The sequence below is a fragment of the Dreissena polymorpha genome, chromosome 13 (genome assembly GCF_020536995.1).
Source record: "Dreissena polymorpha isolate Duluth1 chromosome 13, UMN_Dpol_1.0, whole genome shotgun sequence".
Taxonomy (NCBI): Eukaryota; Metazoa; Mollusca; class Bivalvia; order Myida; family Dreissenidae; genus Dreissena; species Dreissena polymorpha.
The window spans coordinates 39,506,366-39,524,485 of record NC_068367.1 but is presented as its reverse complement, the minus strand read 5'-3'; the positions used below and the strand labels follow the sequence as shown (position 1 = coordinate 39,524,485).

Sequence of the window (18,120 nt, the reverse complement as noted above, 5' to 3'; positions counted from 1 at the left end):
TTCCATTGAAGGGAATACTGCACTTATAAAAATTTTCTTAAGTTACGTAGCCTGTATTTGGCTACAGCTATAGAATAAACAAATCTCTGCATGACATAGTGGATGTGGTGTCCTTCTAGTGATTGGGAGGTCCCGGGTTCAAACCTCATAGACCGTAATAAGAGTTCTCCCTGAAATACATAAATTACTATTTCTTCCCTGGAATCTGACAAAAGAGTGTCTCAGTAAACTTTAGGTTTATGATGCAATTTATCTGAAATAAGGAAATAGGTTTAAATGGCACTAGATCAGTATTTAGTAGAGTTGCACCTCTATGTTATTATAGTTTTTGCCATATTTGCGGAAAATGAACATTTTTCTCTTAATATGCGCATTGCTGACTTTAAACACTTTATGTCCCACTGATCACAACTTTCTTGGAGTAAAACCCACTTAATTGTTAATATATTGCAAAATAATTCACAATGTATTTTATTTTGAGTAAACAGTGTTTTTCATTGCATACAATAGTTGTTAGAACGAGAACGTAATATGCCTATTGGGTGATAACTTGTGGTACAATTTGTATTATACCTTGCTACCTTTTCCCATGGTAAAGTCCCATACATCCATCCCTGAATAATTGTTATATGTCATGATGATAGACCCTAATTTATCTCAATAAAGCTCTTTTGTAATATTGCTCAAATTTGGGGTTATCAATAGTAGTACGGGTTTATGAAAATTCTATTGAAACACATTTTGGTTGGCGCTCATGAAAATGTCTATAACAATTCAAGTTTCAAGAGCACTTTATCAGTATTATAAAATGAATATCATAGGCATCTTTCGTCATTTAGTAAATACTGCTCCCCCTCCTTTAAAGTGTAATGTGCCTGCCATATTAATTGCATCCCTCAACTGCCAAAGAAATCTTTGTAATATTACAATGGAAATGAGCCGCGGTCTGGGAAAACTGGTCTTCATGTATTTTCGTAAAGTATCGTCACAGATCAGCATGTGTAGTCCGCAGTCAGTCAAAGAAACAGTTTTCGCTTATACTGGATTTTTCTTATTAGAGACTTCTTTTAAACGAAAAGTACTGTACATTCGGAAAGTTTCATCCCTGATCAGCCTGTGTGGACTGCACATGCTAGTCTGGGACTACACTCTAGGCACATGCATTAAGCCCCATTTTCCTAGAGCATCAAAAGACATTTCTGTTTTTTATCCCATCATCAGACGTGCATTGTCGAAATAAACCACTGTCAAATAAATTTTCCTCTATTTCGGCAGTGCTGAAATATAGCTGTCACGCGCGGCGGAGAATGGTCATATTACTCGGAATCAACTATAAAGTAATCATTTTTAGTAAAATCGAATCAGTTTCAACAAAACAAACAATTTGATACCAAGATGTAATATATTTTCAACAAATAATGCAACTCAAAAAGCAAAAAAACATTATTTACAAATATTAAGTGCGCGTTCTCGTGACGTCATTATTAATACGTCATACGACACAATGCATGTTCTTTCACGCTAAAGCTGCAGTTGTTTAGTGTTTTTTTCATTATTTCTTAAAAATCGGGGACGTAGAGGTATGATAAACAGAAAAACAGGTTAGTTACTGATCTTTTTGTAATGTATTAGGCTCTGCACGATTAAAATAATGAAACAATGTTTGCTTAAAATAACTTTGGGATTTTCCATGTAGTTCGATTTTCCTATTCTATTTTCAAAGAAATAATTTACAACTAAGAAAATTGATGGGATAATTCGAATACTAGGTCGGTGCTGAATAAAGCAAAGTTTATTTTGCCCGGCACGAAAATCTGAACCACTTGCCAAGGCTCGTGGTTCAGATTTTCTACGCCTCGCAAAATAAACTTTGCTTTATTTGGCACCGACCTAGTATTCTCTATATGTATACCCACCAGGGAGGTTCAGATCCTGCGACTGATCAGCAAGGACACGGTGGACGAGACGATGTTGAAGTGTGCGAGGGAGAAACTGAAACTGGAAAAGGAGGTCATCAGCACGGACGGACAAGGTCAGCGGTAGTCCCAGTATTATATGAGTCGCGTTATGAGAAAACTGAGCATAATGCATGTGCGTAAAGTATCGTCCCAGATTAGCCTGTGCAGTCCGCACAGGCTAATCAGGGACAACACTTTCAGCCTTAACTGGATTTTTGTGTAGACGACACTTTATTTTAACGAAAAATGTCATAAAAGCGGAAAGTGTCGTCCCTGATTAGCCTGTGCGGACTGCACAGGCTAATCTGGGATGACACTTTACGCACATGCATTATGCCCAGTTTTCTCAGAACAAGGCTCATATGGTCTCGGTGGTGTAGTGGATATGATGGTCCACCTAGTTACCAGTTGGTCAGGGGTTCAATCCCCATAGTGGAAGCGTTCTATGGACTACCTCAAAATATGCCAAGTACTGGTTCTATCCAGGAAATGGAATCGAAAGGGTTTCAATAAGCCTTTGGCGTTCAATGCAATGCAGTTGAGCTGTGATTAATAAGTAAAAAACTAATTCAAGGTGTCTATACATTTAGTATTGACAACTAGTCTGGGCAAAACAGGGGAAACGTGGGGAACTGGGGTAAAAAAGAGATTTCTTAATTTTAAAAAAAATCTGGGATATTCCATGTAAATTTCCAGAAGTATTAAACTAATAAAAAATGAACAAGTGAAATTAAAATAAATTTATTGACAAAAAATAATTTATTTATATTTGTTTTTGAGAAAAGTTAACTTTGTAGCTTACAGGAGCATGAAGTGCTGATGATACCCATTTTTTTCACTCTATGGCTTGGACCAATTGGTGTGTGTAGTGTGTTGTGCGTCATCAACGTAAACACTCTTGAGACCACATTCTTTACCCAATCTTAGTGAAACTTGTTCAGAATGTTTATCTCGACAATATCTAGGCTGCGCTGGAATCTGGGTCAAGAGTGTGCAAAAACTACGTCACCAGGTCAATTTTTGGAAAAAATCTTTTAGCAACTCTTTTATTGACTCAATCTCAATAAAACTTAGTCAGAATGTTCATCTTGACTATATCTAGGCCCAGGAAGAATAAGGATCAAGTGTGTCCAAAACTATGTCACCATCTAGAAGCCACATTTATGTATCCATGTTGATGAAACTAGTGAGAATGATGATCTTAACAATTATAGGCCAAGTTTTAATCTTAATCATGTGCAACTAAAAACTGATTCATCAGATCTATTCTTAACAAAGCATTTTTATCACTCTAGGGGCACATTTATAAAACTATGTCAGAATGTGTATCTTTATATTGTGTAGGCTAAATTTGGATCTGTTAATAGTGGGGTCAAAAACTAGATTGCCAGGTCAAGTGGTCAACAATTGGTGTACCATCTACTATTGGTCTAGGGAGGCATTGTGTGGGTATGGGTGGGTGGGTTTTGTGGTATTGAGTTGTCTTATTGATAAAAAACTTCTAAGAAAACTGTTGTATGCTTAGGCCAAGTTTGAGATTGAGAATGTTTGTATTCTAGGTCCAAATATAGTAATAAATGTAAGGCCAATATATGATTGGCCTTGTAAAGCCAATATATGATTGGCCTATCAACTTTTGGCCTAATCTTTAAGGTCATCTGAATGAAACAATGCACACATTTCATCTTTCATTAAAAATGTGAACCTCTGTATGTTATAAATCATTGGTTTGTTTCAAGTTTGACATCGTTGAAAAAATATTAATTTTACTTTGTTTATGTTGACAGATGATGAAGATGGTTCAACAAAAGATGTGGCCTCTATTCTTAAACAGGTGCTTGCGGCCCAGAAATCCAGACAAGCCTCTTGATGTTAGTTCAGACCTAGATGTGCATGGCAAAATTGTGAAATGTGAATAGAGTTAGATAAGACTAGAAAACTGTGAACTGCAAATAGAGTCATTTGGTCGTTTAAGTCCAGACACTTGTGTACTTAGAATAAGGTTATTTGGCTGGTTATGACCAGAAGATTGTGACCTGCACATAAAGTAATTTGGGTGGTTTAAACCAGAAAATCGTTAACTGTGAAAATCTTCCTTTGGTTCGACTAGACCAGAAAACTGTGAACTGGGAATATAGTCCCTTGGTTGGTAAAGAGTAGAAAATTGTGACCTGCAAATATATAAATATTTGGCTGGTTAAGACCAGAACATTGTTAACTGAGAATAACAGAATTGGTTGGTTATAAATATAAGATTATGAACTGCAAATAACAGAATTGTGTTGGTTAAGACCAGAAAATTGTGAACAGAGAATAACAGATTTGGTTGGTTATGAATATAAGATTATGAACTGCAAATAACAGAATTTGGTTGTTTAAGACCAGAAAATTGTGAACTAAGAATAACAGAATTTAGTTGGTTATAAATATAAGATTATGAACTGCAAATAACAGAATTTGGTTGGTTACGACCAGAAAATTGCTAACTGAGAATAACAGAATTAGGTTGGTTGTGACTAGAAGATTGTGAACTGCAACTGTTGTCATTTGGTTGGTAATGGCTAGAAAAAAAGAAAGTTGGCATGCACAATATCAGCCATGCATTTAAATTTGGTAAGCCATGAAAATGTTTTTTTATCAATTTTGAGACACACTAATCTTAAACATGAAGAGGAAAGAATGAGCAGTTCATTATTTTAACAGTCTGTGTGGTAAATATTATATTGTAAATATATGGGTATTTTTTATTTACCGTAAATGATAGAAGTGTTGCTAGAACTAAATACTTGTACTCATTCAGTTCTCTAGTGTCGGTATTTTTTTGTAAAATAAATTTATTTACTACTAGGAATTGCATGTACTTGGTTTGATTTAATTTGGGTAGAAATGGTCCTGTAGAAGGAACTGATAAACCCAAATAATGATTTGAGAAAAGTAGGAAGCAAAGTGTTGGTGATTATTACATGTATTTCATAAGTGATGGTCAGAAAGACGTGTGATGGGTGAAGTAACAAATATCTTATATAATTGTCAGCATAAGATACCATTACTCTACCTGAATTTGTTGATAATTTATTTTATTAACTTTTTTCTTGATTGTATACATGTTTTGAAAGTCAATATAATTTTAGAGTAATTTCCAATTTTTTGGGGGGAATACTTTATTTCCATTATATATATATATATATATATATATATATATATATATATATATATATATATATATATATTTATATATATATATATATATATATATGTCTTCATCTACATATCAGAAATTAATACTTTAAAATAATTAGACAATGAAGACTGTTGAAAAACATGTTCGTTAGAAGTGGGAAAACATGTACTTTTGTTTTTTAATTGTAATGTTCAATCATTATTATTGCATGACTGACATAAACATGGTTCACGTGTTTGTTATCTGAAGTTATTTTTAAAATTGAAATATGTCTTTATTATAAGTCCTAATTTCTTCAAAAGAAGTGCTATGGGTATACTGTGCCCCAATGCTTACAAAAAGAAACTAAAATACATTTTTTTTATTGGCAGGCGTTGTATTATAATTGTTAAAACAAAGTTCAAAATATTGCTCTTGATATATCAAAGGTTTTTGCATTTATTATTTCTGTTTTTTCCAGGAAGATAATTGTAACATTTTTTTTTACTGAAAATCTTTGAATAACTTAATATGTTTATTCATGTAATTTAAACAAATTGGCAATGGTAATTGGTTATTGGTATTTAAAAAAAGCAATTGATATTACTAGTAAAGATGATATTTAAATAGAAATCGTCCTTAAAATATTGTGTGCTGTGGTCAGTGTAAAATAGTCAAATAATTTATATCCCCAAAACAATATATTAAAATGAGATATGAAGTAAAAATGTTATAAACTTTTCATGGCTGCCGGGTCTTGGTAGGGTTCCTTTTATGTTTTGCATTTACAAATTATTTATAATACTAGAATTAAATTTTCATGTCTTTGTCCTAATGTTTAACGTATCAATATTGTTTTCTGCAAAGCTTCCTTTATGGGCATTCCATTTCATAACTGTTGTTGAGCTCAAGTGTTTGACCCAGGATCCTTATGACATTGTGATCTAAATGTGAGGTATAACCATTTACCACTTAGATACATATTTTCACGCATTTGTAGTCCCTCAGAAAAATATATTTAATTAAAAACCTTTCTTATTAGATTCAAGTTTTTAAGGCTTCATCTCAAAACCTTAGATACTGATGAGCAGCAAACAGCATGAAACCTGGACTGCGAGTTACTCACAGGCTGTTCTGGTTTTATGCTGTTTGCACATAGCCATTTTCACTTTGCTCCTGAGCTGGAAAGGGTTTACACAAGTATTAGTGCTGTTTGAGTCCATGTACCCTCTGTACATTTGTTCTCATTTGTATATACAGGTTCATAGATCATTAAAAAATAAGAACCATAGCATTGAGTGCTTGATATTATTGTTATTTTCTGCATTACATCATGATAATATTGTTTTCATTTCATAAAAAGTTCAGATGTGTACAGTAAATGTTACATTATGTTGTGCATAAAAGTTTAAACAATGTGAACTTGTTCTTTACTCACGGGTGTCCCTTTGGTGCCAAACTTCATTTTATGAGCCTCACTTTGGGAAAACGGGGCCTAAAGCATGAGCGTATAGTGTGATCCCGGATTAAACTGTGCAGTGCGCACAGTCTTCTAAGGGAAACACTTTCTGACTAGAGTGTATATAGAGAATAATAGGTTAGTGTTGATTATAAATCAGGTTTATCATGCGAGGCTTAGAAAACAAAAAGCACGAGCGCTGGCGAGTGCTTTTCCGTTTTCGTGCCGAGCATGATAATCTTGATCTATAATCAACACAAATCTATTATTCTATTTATCCCACTGTTTATTCAGTAAACCTTTTTATTATGCCCCCCTTCGAAGAAGAGGGGGTATATTGCTTTGCTCATGTCGGTCGGTCGGTCTGTCGGTCCGTCCACCAGGTGGTTGTCAGACAATAACTCAAGAACGCTTGGGCCTAGGATCATGAAACTTCATAGGTACATTGATCATGACTCGCAGATGACCCCTATTGATTTTGAAGTCACTAGGTCAAAGGTCAAGGTCACGGTGACCCGAAATAGTAAAATGGTTTTTGAATGATATCTCAAGAACGCATACGCCTAGGATCATGAAACTTCATGGGTAGATTGATCATGACTCGCAGATGACCCCTATTGATTTTGAGGTCACTAGGTGAAAGGTCAAGGTCACGGTGACCCGAAATAGTAAAATGGTTTCCGGATGATAACTCAAGAATACATACGCCTAGGATCATGAAACTTCATGGGTAAATTGATCATGACTCGCAGATGACCCCTATTGATTTTGAGGTCACTAGGTCAAAGGTCAAGGTCACGGTGACCCGAAATAGTAAAATGGTTTTCGGATAATAACTCAAGAAGGCATATGCCTAGGATCATGAAACTTCACAGGTAGATTGATCATGACTAGCAGATGACCCCTATTGATTTTGAGGTCACAAGGTCAAAGGTCACGGTGACCCGAAATAGTAAAATGATTTTCGGATGATAACTCAAGAACGCTTTTGCCTAGGATCATGACACTTCATAGGTACATTGATCGTGACTCGCAGATGACCCCTATTGATTTTCAGGTCACTTGGTCAAAGGTCAAGGTCACAGTGACAAAAAACGTATTTACACAATGGCTGCCACTACAATGGACAGCCCATATGGGGTGCATGCATGTTTTACAAACAGCCCTTGTTTAAACACAATTAGTTTTCATTAGTGTTTGTCGTACTTTGAAAATGTCTGTAGTGTAACCAAGGTCAGTCTATTACTCCGCGTTCCAGAAATAACCGCTGATCAAATAATCATTTTTTTAAATCAGAATATCGTTCTGTGACAAAGAGTCGTGCCACTGATCCCTGGAGTAAATGTCTATCGCTTTGACCACTCGGCCACCAGTGCTGCAATCAGGGACGTATTTTCTACTTTATATAAGCAATCCTCGTAGTATCACAACATATAACGACAACAACAGAACTCTCCAGATTATTCAATCGCGTTTCATAATTTTCAGGTTTTTAGATCGTCAAAAGATGCATGTAATGGATATTTTAGAACATGGTAAATGTTTCCTCACAAGTATCATTACAACGAAAATTTGCAAATCTGAACAATTTTTTTATTTTGCCAATTTACCAAAACGTGAAAAGGCCCCTTTAAAATGTCGTGTGTCGCGGTCCATCGGTTTTAGTCGACCTGTAGTACTATGAGGTCGACACACGACAATAAAAGCGGCACGCGATGCGACACGCGACAATAAAATCGATCCACGATTCGACACGCGACATTTTACAACGACAAGCATGATGTAAGAAGACATTACATTTTCAATCTAATGTTCGAATGTTGCTTGTCGTCTTAAATTGTATCCTGTGGTTTTAAGTTTAAAGTCCATTTTCGTGTCGTTCTTCGCTTTGATTGACGCGTGTCTATCGAAAAGGTCGACGTGCGACATTCATAATGGCATTAACCCGATTTCGTACTAATAAGAACAATGGTTAAGATACATTAATTTGGAAAAACTTCATAGTCATATATGGGGGTTTTATGCAAGAAGGTATATTATAATCAAAATAACATGCTAAATTGAGTTTATAACACACTAGTCAGACGTTTGATGCCTTGCTGTAAAACCTTTTAGTCTTAAAATATGTTAAAAAAAAAAGTTATAACAACTAGCATGACTTCATGTTAAGATCCTTTTGCATTAAATCGCTAGCACACTAATAGACTGGTTCCCAATAGAAAGCATTGCAATCGTATTCATTTCCCACAAGATTGTCAGCTATAGCCATGAAAAGAAAAGCTCCAGGAAACATGTAACAGAGACGCATAACATAAAAAATAACACTTTTGTATAAACATATTACATAGAGGATATTTGTTGGATTCGGTGGATTATCGATTTTAATTCATGAGTGATCATAGAAAATATATATTTTATATGATCACGAGCGAATAAAAATCGATATTCCACCGAATCCAACAAATTTTCTTTTTATTTTATGCTTTGTTTCACCGTTTATATACGTTGTTAAAGAGTTTAACTAAAGAATTTCGCTGGGATAATGACGTCATTTCGTAAAAAAAATGACGTCATTTCGTCAAAAAAATGACGTCATTTCACAGTAAACAGTTAAAATTATCAATAATTTTCACTGTTAATTTGAATCACTGTTTGAAACAGTGAAATTAATAGTTTTAATTTACTGATATATCTCTATAAACCACCGGAAAGCATAAAATAAATTATAATTTTTAAATAAATACATGGCGTATTAATAAAGAAATCCATTATCAAATCGCATTGCAAGCATTTTACATGTTGAACAACTTCACATATTTTCGTATATTTAAAACAAAACGTGAAAACAATTCATTAAATGATTTCATAAAACAAAACTGGTATATTTGGAATTGTTTTAAATAATTATAATAACAAGGAAAAATTTATTTAAAAAAAGCCTTATAAGGGACCGAATCAGGAACCTCTAGAAGCAGAAGCAAAGTCATGACTTATTACACCACACGGGCTTTCAACACGTGCAGTGATGTCAGAAATGTATGTCAGTAATACACGTTTTGCTTAATTATCGACGAAAAGTGTAACGCAGTCTTTATAAATTTTGCAATTTCTTTGTGATGATTATCAATAAAAGGACATGCATGTTTCTTTGTCATGTATTTTATTTTGGCTGTTAGAATATTATTTTTTTAATATTGTCATTTGTGAAATGTTGAACAAGTCCCTTTAAAGGGACCGTCAACCGCGATTGACGAAAAAGAAAAGTTCTAAAATACCATATTTTTTTACAATTATTAGTTTATATTGATTAAAATATCACAACTGGTATATTACATTACTTGAAAAAAGTTGTTAAGTTTTCATATGTTCATTATATTCGGTAATAAATTTTACTGGGTACAGGTACCAGGTAACTACCAGTTTACTATAAATAACGCAAGTAGATTGATCATCATTGTCACGTGGTAAACCCAGGAATGCAAATTGTGCATGCGTAGTGATTTGTATATATTATATATATAAAATGATCAATCTACTTGCGTTATTTATAGTGTGTATATCGTTCTGTCACCTATTTTCGCGATGTACTTTCGATTTCACATCGCGAAATTTTATTACCGAATATACTGAAAATATGAACTTTTTTATGCCCCCCTGATCGAAAGATCGGGGGCATATTATTTTTGGTCTGTCTGTCTGTCATTCATTCATTGTGTGTGTCCAAAAACTTTAACCTTGGTTAAGTTTTGCAATAACTTTTGCATTAATTGAAGATAGCAACTTGATATTTGGCATGCATGTATATCTCATTGAGCTGCACATTTTGAGTGGTGAAAGGTCAAGGTCATCCTTCAAGGTCAAAGGTCAAATATATGGCTTCAAAGCGGCGCAATAGGGGGCATTGTGTTTCTGACAAACACATCTCTTGTTCAAGTAATTTAATATACCAGTCGCGATATTCAATCAATATAAACTAGTAATTGTAAAAAAACAACCGGTATTTTAGAACTTTTCTTTTTTCGTCAATCGCGGTTGACGGTCCCTTTAAGTGTTTAAACACATTCATGAGGCCTATAAATTATGTGATTGATGTTAAATACATCCTTATCACAGCAATTATCAGCTGCACACTTAATCAAGTTGTTCAGCCATATGCTACAATGCATTTTAACAAAACTATTTTGAACATGAGTTGTTTTATGTGCAAAGCTTCATTGATTTTTAATGACGATGTTTTGTACAATCACGTTAATTTTAAGAAAGCGTCGCGTTCAATAGCTCATTGCGCAATATGTAAACAGCCATAAAATGTTGACATGTTTATGTTTAAACACATGAAGCACACACGGTTTACACTCAGTTGTCGACAATACTCCTCTTTTCTGTTATTGACATTTCGAGATACTGAGCAAGTATATGCCTATAATGGCGAGAAGGGTTTCTCTTTTTTCAAAGCAGGAAGCATGGATTCACCTGTTACCTTGCAGGGGGGGGGGGGCCTGGGATCACCTATTTCACTGCAATGAATTGGGGGTTAATATGTCCCCAGACAAGAAACATGGGTTTATATGTTGCTCTGCAGATAGCTGCGGTTCACACGTCCCGAGAAAAGAAACATGGGTTTATATGTTGCTCTGCAGATAGCTGAGGTTCACATATCCCGAGGCAATAAACAGGGGTTCACATGTTGCTCTGCATGGAACTGGGGTTCATCTGTTTCCATTCACGGAGCTGATGGATCTTGTGAGAACGTCATCAACCGTGTTGTCGGGTCTAGCGGAGTTGTTCTCAGTGGGTCCGTACACGGCCTCGCCTCTCTGGGTCATCTTGAACAATCTGTGGAGCAACATGAAAACCAGTGCTTGTATTATAATATAAACATAGGAGGAAATACGTGTCCACACATCTTCATTACTTTTTACCATGGCATGTTTAGAGATTATATTATATGACTCACTTATATGCACTACCACTGCATTATAAACACGTATAAATTATCGACAAACCGAACAAACCGTATTACACTTAAACAAAGCAATACGGTTTACTAGATGTAGCAAGGCTCTACTTGCGTTAATGAAAGTCACGCTTGTTGCTCATTTTAACCCATTTATGCCTAGTGGACTCTCCCATCATTCTAAAGTGGATCAATTTATTTCCAAAATTAGGGATGTCTAGTATATTTTTTTCTATATTTAGAATATTTCTTAAAGAAATTCCTTTAAGCAAATAGCGCAGACCCAGATGAGACGCTGCATCATGCGGCGTCTCATCTGGGTCTCCGCTGTTTGCCAAGACATTTTTTCTAGACGCTAGGCATAAATGGGTTAAGCCATGCTTACTTGAAAAATCATGTACTGACTCATGTTCTTAAAAACGACACTTAAAAGCCATTTAATGTGAATACAATGATTCACTTGAATCCCCTCACGTGATTTAAAACGTTAACTAAGCAAGCACGTGTTTTATAAAACAATGTAAGAGTATACAGACTAACACCACCGGTGTTGGACGCGTGGCCAAGTCACTTTACCACTATCAATATCAATATGTCATAAAACAACATTTTTCATCATTTTGACCAAAAAATAATAATTCTGATATCAGATTTTTTTTGGTCAAAATGATGAAAAATGTTGTTTTATAACATATTAATAGTGAATTTTTTTTGGTCAAAATGATGAAAAATGTTGTTTTATGACATATTGATAGTGTTAAAGTGACTTGGCCACACGCCCAACACATGTGACTAACACAAGGAGCTATCACAAAGGGGAATAAAAGTGCATATTTGCATTAGAGGCAGCTAGATAACCGGATGTATACTAAAACTGGGAGAAGCTAGCTAGCCGTGTGTCATAAAGGTGTGCAAAATCACAAGGGATAGCCAGAAAAATGCATATTCACACTAGGTGCAGTTATCCAGCTGCATGATCAACAACAACACGTTTATTATGCCCCCCCCTCCCCATTCGAAGAAGAGGGAGTATATTGTTTTTCACATGTCGGACGGTCGGTCCGTCGGTCGGTCGGTCCGTCCACCAAATGGTTTCCGGATGATAACTCAAGAACGCTTAGGCCTGGGATCAGGAAAGTTCATAGGTACATTGATCATGACTGGCAGATGACCCCTATTGATTTTCATGTTACTAGGTCAAGGTCACAGTGACATGGTGCAGTACAATGGTTTCCGGATGATAACTCAAGAACGCTTAGGCCTGGGATCAGGAAAGTCCATAGGGACATTGGTCATGGCCAGCAGATGACCCCTATAGATTTTCAGGTCACTAGGTTAAAGTTTAAGGTCACAGTGACTCGAAACAGTATAATGGTTTCCGGATGAAAACTTATAAACGCTTAAGCCTGGGATCAGGAAAGTTCATAGGGACATCGGCCATGACTGACAGATGACCCATATTGATTTTCAGTATTTTATGTTAAAGGGATCTTTTCACGCTTTGGTAAATTGACAAAATTGAAAAAAGTTGTTTCAGATTCGCAAATTTTCGTTTTAGTTATGATATTTGTGAGGAAACAGTAATACTGAACATTTACCATGGTCTGATATAGCCATTATATGCATCTTTTGGCGATTTTAAAACCTAAAAATTATAAAGCGTTGCAACGCGAAACGATTGAATAATTTGGAGAGTTCTGTTTTTGTCGTTAAATTTTGTGAAACTACGAATCTTGCTTATATAAGGTATAAAATACATCATGTAAGTGTACTCGGCGGAATAGCGCAGTAGGCTAAAGCGTTTTTACTTCAGGACTCTGGCAGGACTCAAGGGGTCACTGGTTCGTAACATGGTCCGGGCAATGTTCTTTTCCTTTTTTAAATTTTATTCTTGATTTTTTACTGGAGCTTTTACGATCCAATGTTTACATTTATCGATATAAAGCATTTAATGAATAAGTTAAAAAATGCCAAAATCTGTGAAAAGGCCCCTTTAAAGGTCAAGGGCACAGTGACTTGAAACAGTAAAATGGTTTCCGGATGATAACTCACGAATGCTTAGGGTTAGGATCAGGAAAGTTCATGGGGAAATTGGTAATGACCGACAGATGACCCCTATTGATTTTCAGGACTCTAGGTCAAAGTTCAAGGTCACAGTGACATGAAGCAGTAAAATGGTTTCCGGATGATAACTCAAGAACACTTAGGCCTGGTATCAGGAAAGTTCATAGGGAAATTGGTCATGACCGGCAGATTACCCCTATAGATTTTCAGGTCACTAGGTTAAAGTTCAAGGTCACAGTGACTCGAAGCAGTAAAATGGTTTCCGGATGATAACCCAAGAACTATTAAGCCTGTGATCAGGAGAGATCATAGGGACATTGGTCATGACCGGCAGATGACCCCTATTGATTTGGAAGACTCTAGGTCTAGGTCTAACGTATTCAAACAATGACTACAACGGACAGCCCATTTTGGGGGCATGCGTGTTGTACAAACAGCCCTTGTTAAACGATACATTCAGAAGGTCAAAAGACCAAGTGGACATAATAAGTATGCAGTGTTTACAAATTAAATAGTTTATGATAAAACAAAGTAATAATACATTTGATTGCAACAATACATACATTTATTAATAAATACTAGGTTCTTATGCCCATGTAAACTGACACTAAAAGTAGTTAGGTACCTGGCCTGCATACACTGTGTATACTTACTTGGAGAGCAGCTATCATGATGAATACACGAGGAGTAGGTAGCTAGCAGCTTATCATAATTGCGTACACTACCATAAGGAGCAGCCAGGAAGGTGTATACAAAATAGAGGCAGCTAACTATCATTGAAACATTGCCGCGGCGTATTGGATATGGTGTCCGCCTAGCGACCGGGATATCATGGATTCGATTCCCACGGTGGGGCGTTATTTATATCTCCGCCATAGACACCAAGTACTGGTTCTACCCAGGAAAAGGCATCGAGTATGTTGCAATAAGCCTTCCAATTTAGCTTAAAGAAATAGGCTTAAACTAAACCAACTACAATTGTGTATACTTACACGAGGAGCAGAACGACCATGAAGGACATCCCACCCAGCACTATGAACACTGTACCCGTGAAGACGTTCACAGTGGCATAGTAGATGTGGTTCAAGCTGTAAGTCGTCAGGATCGCCGTCGACGAAGACACTAAGATAATATTCGCGAATACGGCACCTGTTAAAGGGAGTATAAGCATTGGCCATGTTCTCAAAAATACCGAATGATAATGTTTTCTCTATTTAATTTGTTAACAATATTTTATTGTGTGTAAGGGCGGTTGAAATCCCGAAAGAAATTCCGTCTGTCAAGAATGGCGACCACCAAAAAAAACAAAAAAACCCGTGCACCAAGATTGGAAATCAAACCCGGCTTGCCTATGTAAAAATCGAATACAACAACCTCTGCGCAACATAAATTCACAAAGATTTTTGTTTTAAGATTAAGACATCTTTTCTATTGGTTGATTCTGCAAACCTTGCATGTCGGGAGGCGTCATGGCGGACAGGAGTGCTTTAAGCATCGTTGAGGCAAGCGCCCCAAGTGTGGCCACAATAGGCACTGAAACAAGACAAAAACATCGAGGTTGAGATGCTCAAAAACATACCATTTACTGAAAAAATGAATTTGCTAATTCGCTTACGTTTTTCCCATAGTCAGAATAAAATTTGCTTAAGTGCAATTAACGCGCAGCTTGTACAAGGTTATTGAAAATTAGTATATTTCTTTGATACGTTAGTGTTGTTGTTTTTTTTACTAAATATTGTAAACCATGTATTCCTATATTTAAAAATATGCTTACCAATGAACAACTGTATAGTTGTGGTCGCCAGCGCTTCTAAAACATACGATCCTGTATTGAAGACGGCACTAATCAGTGCGATGTTGACGACCGACAGGTAGCGCTTCAAGGGAATGATGAGAACCATGCTAGCTAGTCCCTGTGTAGCGTGCCGAGCAGCGGAAAATAACCCTATTTTGTGCGCGGTCCAGCAGAACGGCCGACCTAGTTGATACAGTAGCTCAGTCGAGCCGCGATCATCATTCGCAAAAGATTGGAAAAAGTAAGTAACGAGAACGATTACAAAAGCTACACGGCGCCCATTAAACATAGGTGAGCAGTAAACGTCCCCAATACGTCTGATCATCTTACAGACTGTCCGCGTGGTCGCTCTGTTGTGTCGTTTGTGTGTTTCTGGCAAACAAAAACATATCAGCAGAAGGCAAAATCCCGCTGCCGCGGTGCAAGCGACCATTGATGGGAAAAAGCCAGCTTTCGTGATTATGAACCCTGAGCTAAATGCTGAAAGCGTTGAACAGAACATCAGAAGGCCATCGTATATACTAAGTGCTATTGCGCGATTCTTTTCAGTCGGTGTAACATCCGCCAGATATAACATTGCCGCCAGATAGTTCGTGTTAGACGCGCCCGACAGGCCGTCGATCGCTGAACCAACGACTATCATAACAAGGCTCCATTGAAAGTAAATGGTCAGCGAAGTTATCGCCATTTGCACCGTCTGGCTGAGCGCGCTGATTATGAACAAACATTTTCGTCCGTATTTATCAGAGTATGATGAAACCAGCGCCGAAACGAAGAAGGACGGCACGAGGGTCGCCAGGGCAGCAAACATTGCCCAGCGAGCCGTTTCCTGTTCTATCCGTGTGAAATTGCCTTCCGTGGAGTTACCATCCTGGAGGCAGCGCATGTGGTGGTGATCGTGCTCCTCGTGGCCATCGTTCAAATCCATCGTCTCTATTAGGTACTTTTGTATCCACTGTTGGGTCGCATAGTAGCTGATACCACCAGATACATGCAGGAGAATAGTTACCGGAAATAGCACAGCATGTACGATGCGGAATTCATCTGGGGTCTCTCGGACACTGCTTGAAGAGACCCCAGCTGCGACACGATGTTGCAAAAGCGCGTCTCTCTCACTAGAATCCATTACGTAAATGAAGATAACAGTAAACTTATTTTCAGACAGTTATAAATGCACACGGTAATGCCGCGAGAAAAAAAATGCAATATTGTTTCAGAAGACGGATTTATATACACCACCGCAGTGAAACTGAGTTATTGTCTGATTACGAATTAAACAATCCGTTACAGCGTTTTGCATGGTTTATCCCTTCTACTGCTTATTGCTTTATACGGACGTTATGTAAGAGAAGCTCAGCACTTCCTTAAGTGCGATTACTGTCAACTGGTAGCACTTGTTTACAGCATGTGATGTTTTGTTCTTGGCAATTGAAATAACAAACATATGTAAAGGCGGTGATGTTGGTTTGTGTTATGTATTCAGATATTTAAACGTGCGCTCTTCGAATAGACCTGTTCAAATGATAAGTCATACACAGTTATTTCACTCGAGTATTTATAGTATCATAAGTCATCGCTATCACGCTAAGTATGTCGATCAGGTGATTGGTGTATGTAAAACTAAATACGTTAACATGTTTCAATGTGAATTATGACAACAGTATAAATTTATTTTTTAAAGATATGTTTCACGATAGGAGATATCAATACGTATATGTTATCAAATATAGAAGTGCACGTACTGAATTATGGTAGTTATAGTGAAATATGAGCATATAGCCTTTAAGTATAAACGCCCTGCTGGCAATGCGCCAAATATAAATGGGCGCCCACAAACTGTTTTGATTGCGAGATATGAATGTCAAACTCTTGTATCCGCTTAGCTTTTTTATTTTTAAAATGTTTAACTCTGTTTACTTCGCAAGTCTGCATTCCTTTAATGTTTTTGAGACTTTTGTTTTCGCTATACTATACAACATAATTATGTAGTATATTAAACTACATGTTCATGTAAATGAGTAAAATTTTTGTAAATGTCATTTTTTTCTTTTTGTGTGTGCAGTTTTTGTTTTCAAACATGATAATTCCATTAATTTATTCGTATTTAAATGGCGGGAAAATTTGTTAAGAACTCAATGGACAATTACACAAATTCGAGAAAAGTTTCAACCTGAAATAGACAGATACGTCGAAAAAGAACAGTATACAAACACAATTAATTCCAGAGTTTAACCCTTTTAAACACGATCAATTAAAATTTCAGAATTCTTTATACAAGAAATGATTGATAGGCAATTGTTATACTTAATTAAACAGACCGCGACAAGATGCAAATCGTGTTTAAATAATGCGTGGTTTATCAATAACAGCACATGGGGTCAAAGAAGTATCACGAGATTCTCATTGAGAGCATGTTAATGGTACGCATAAAAGGCTGTGAAACCAGTATAGCATCTATTTGCTTGAACTGAACATTATGAGAATATATTTATTGCACGGATGAGCAAATTATGTGTTTGTCTCTTTTCAATGTCTTCGTACAAATAGTGTTCTTCCGATTCGAAATGCGTTTTATTTAATAAATTACGTCGTCATCTATTTTATTCCATCTTCACTGCGACATTGACGGTATAACACCCCATGGAATAAACTAGCCTCTATCCCACCTTATTAAACCTGTCGCGTGCACGGACTACTTTTTATTTTTCCAATGAACGATTTTGTATA

The 18,120-nt window shown here is 36.4% G+C and overlaps 2 protein-coding genes across 3 annotated transcripts in view; one reads left to right on the top strand and one right to left on the bottom strand.

Moving 5' to 3' along the window:
• Positions 1–5,121, top strand: part of LOC127855480 (SWI/SNF-related matrix-associated actin-dependent regulator of chromatin subfamily A containing DEAD/H box 1B-like) — a 318,923-nt gene extending 313,802 nt beyond the window's left edge. Inside the window, exons 21-22 of the mRNA XM_052391107.1 lie at positions 1,920–2,032; positions 3,746–5,121. Coding sequence (XP_052247067.1) covers positions 1,920–2,032; positions 3,746–3,828 — 196 coding nt within the window. The 3' untranslated portion in view covers positions 3,829–5,121. The remainder of the gene's footprint in view (positions 1–1,919; positions 2,033–3,745) is intronic.
• LOC127855485 (solute carrier family 46 member 3-like) overlaps positions 1–16,652 on the bottom strand; it is a 250,234-nt gene extending 233,582 nt beyond the window's left edge. Inside the window, exons 1-4 of one of the 2 annotated variants that reach the window (XR_008037563.1) lie at positions 15,373–16,652; positions 15,048–15,131; positions 14,591–14,747; positions 11,058–11,413 (exon numbers count right to left, since the gene is read on the bottom strand). Coding sequence is in view for 1 of the 2 variants with exons in the window: in XM_052391129.1 (XP_052247089.1) it covers positions 11,287–11,413; positions 14,591–14,747; positions 15,048–15,131; positions 15,373–16,519 (1,515 nt within the window). In the remaining variant the exon portion in view is untranslated. Of the gene's footprint in view, positions 1–9,869; positions 11,414–14,590; positions 14,748–15,047; positions 15,132–15,372 lie in introns of those variants that run through there. The other variant, XM_052391129.1, reaches the window with a different exon arrangement.
• Between the last annotated feature and the right edge of the window lie 1,468 nt (positions 16,653–18,120).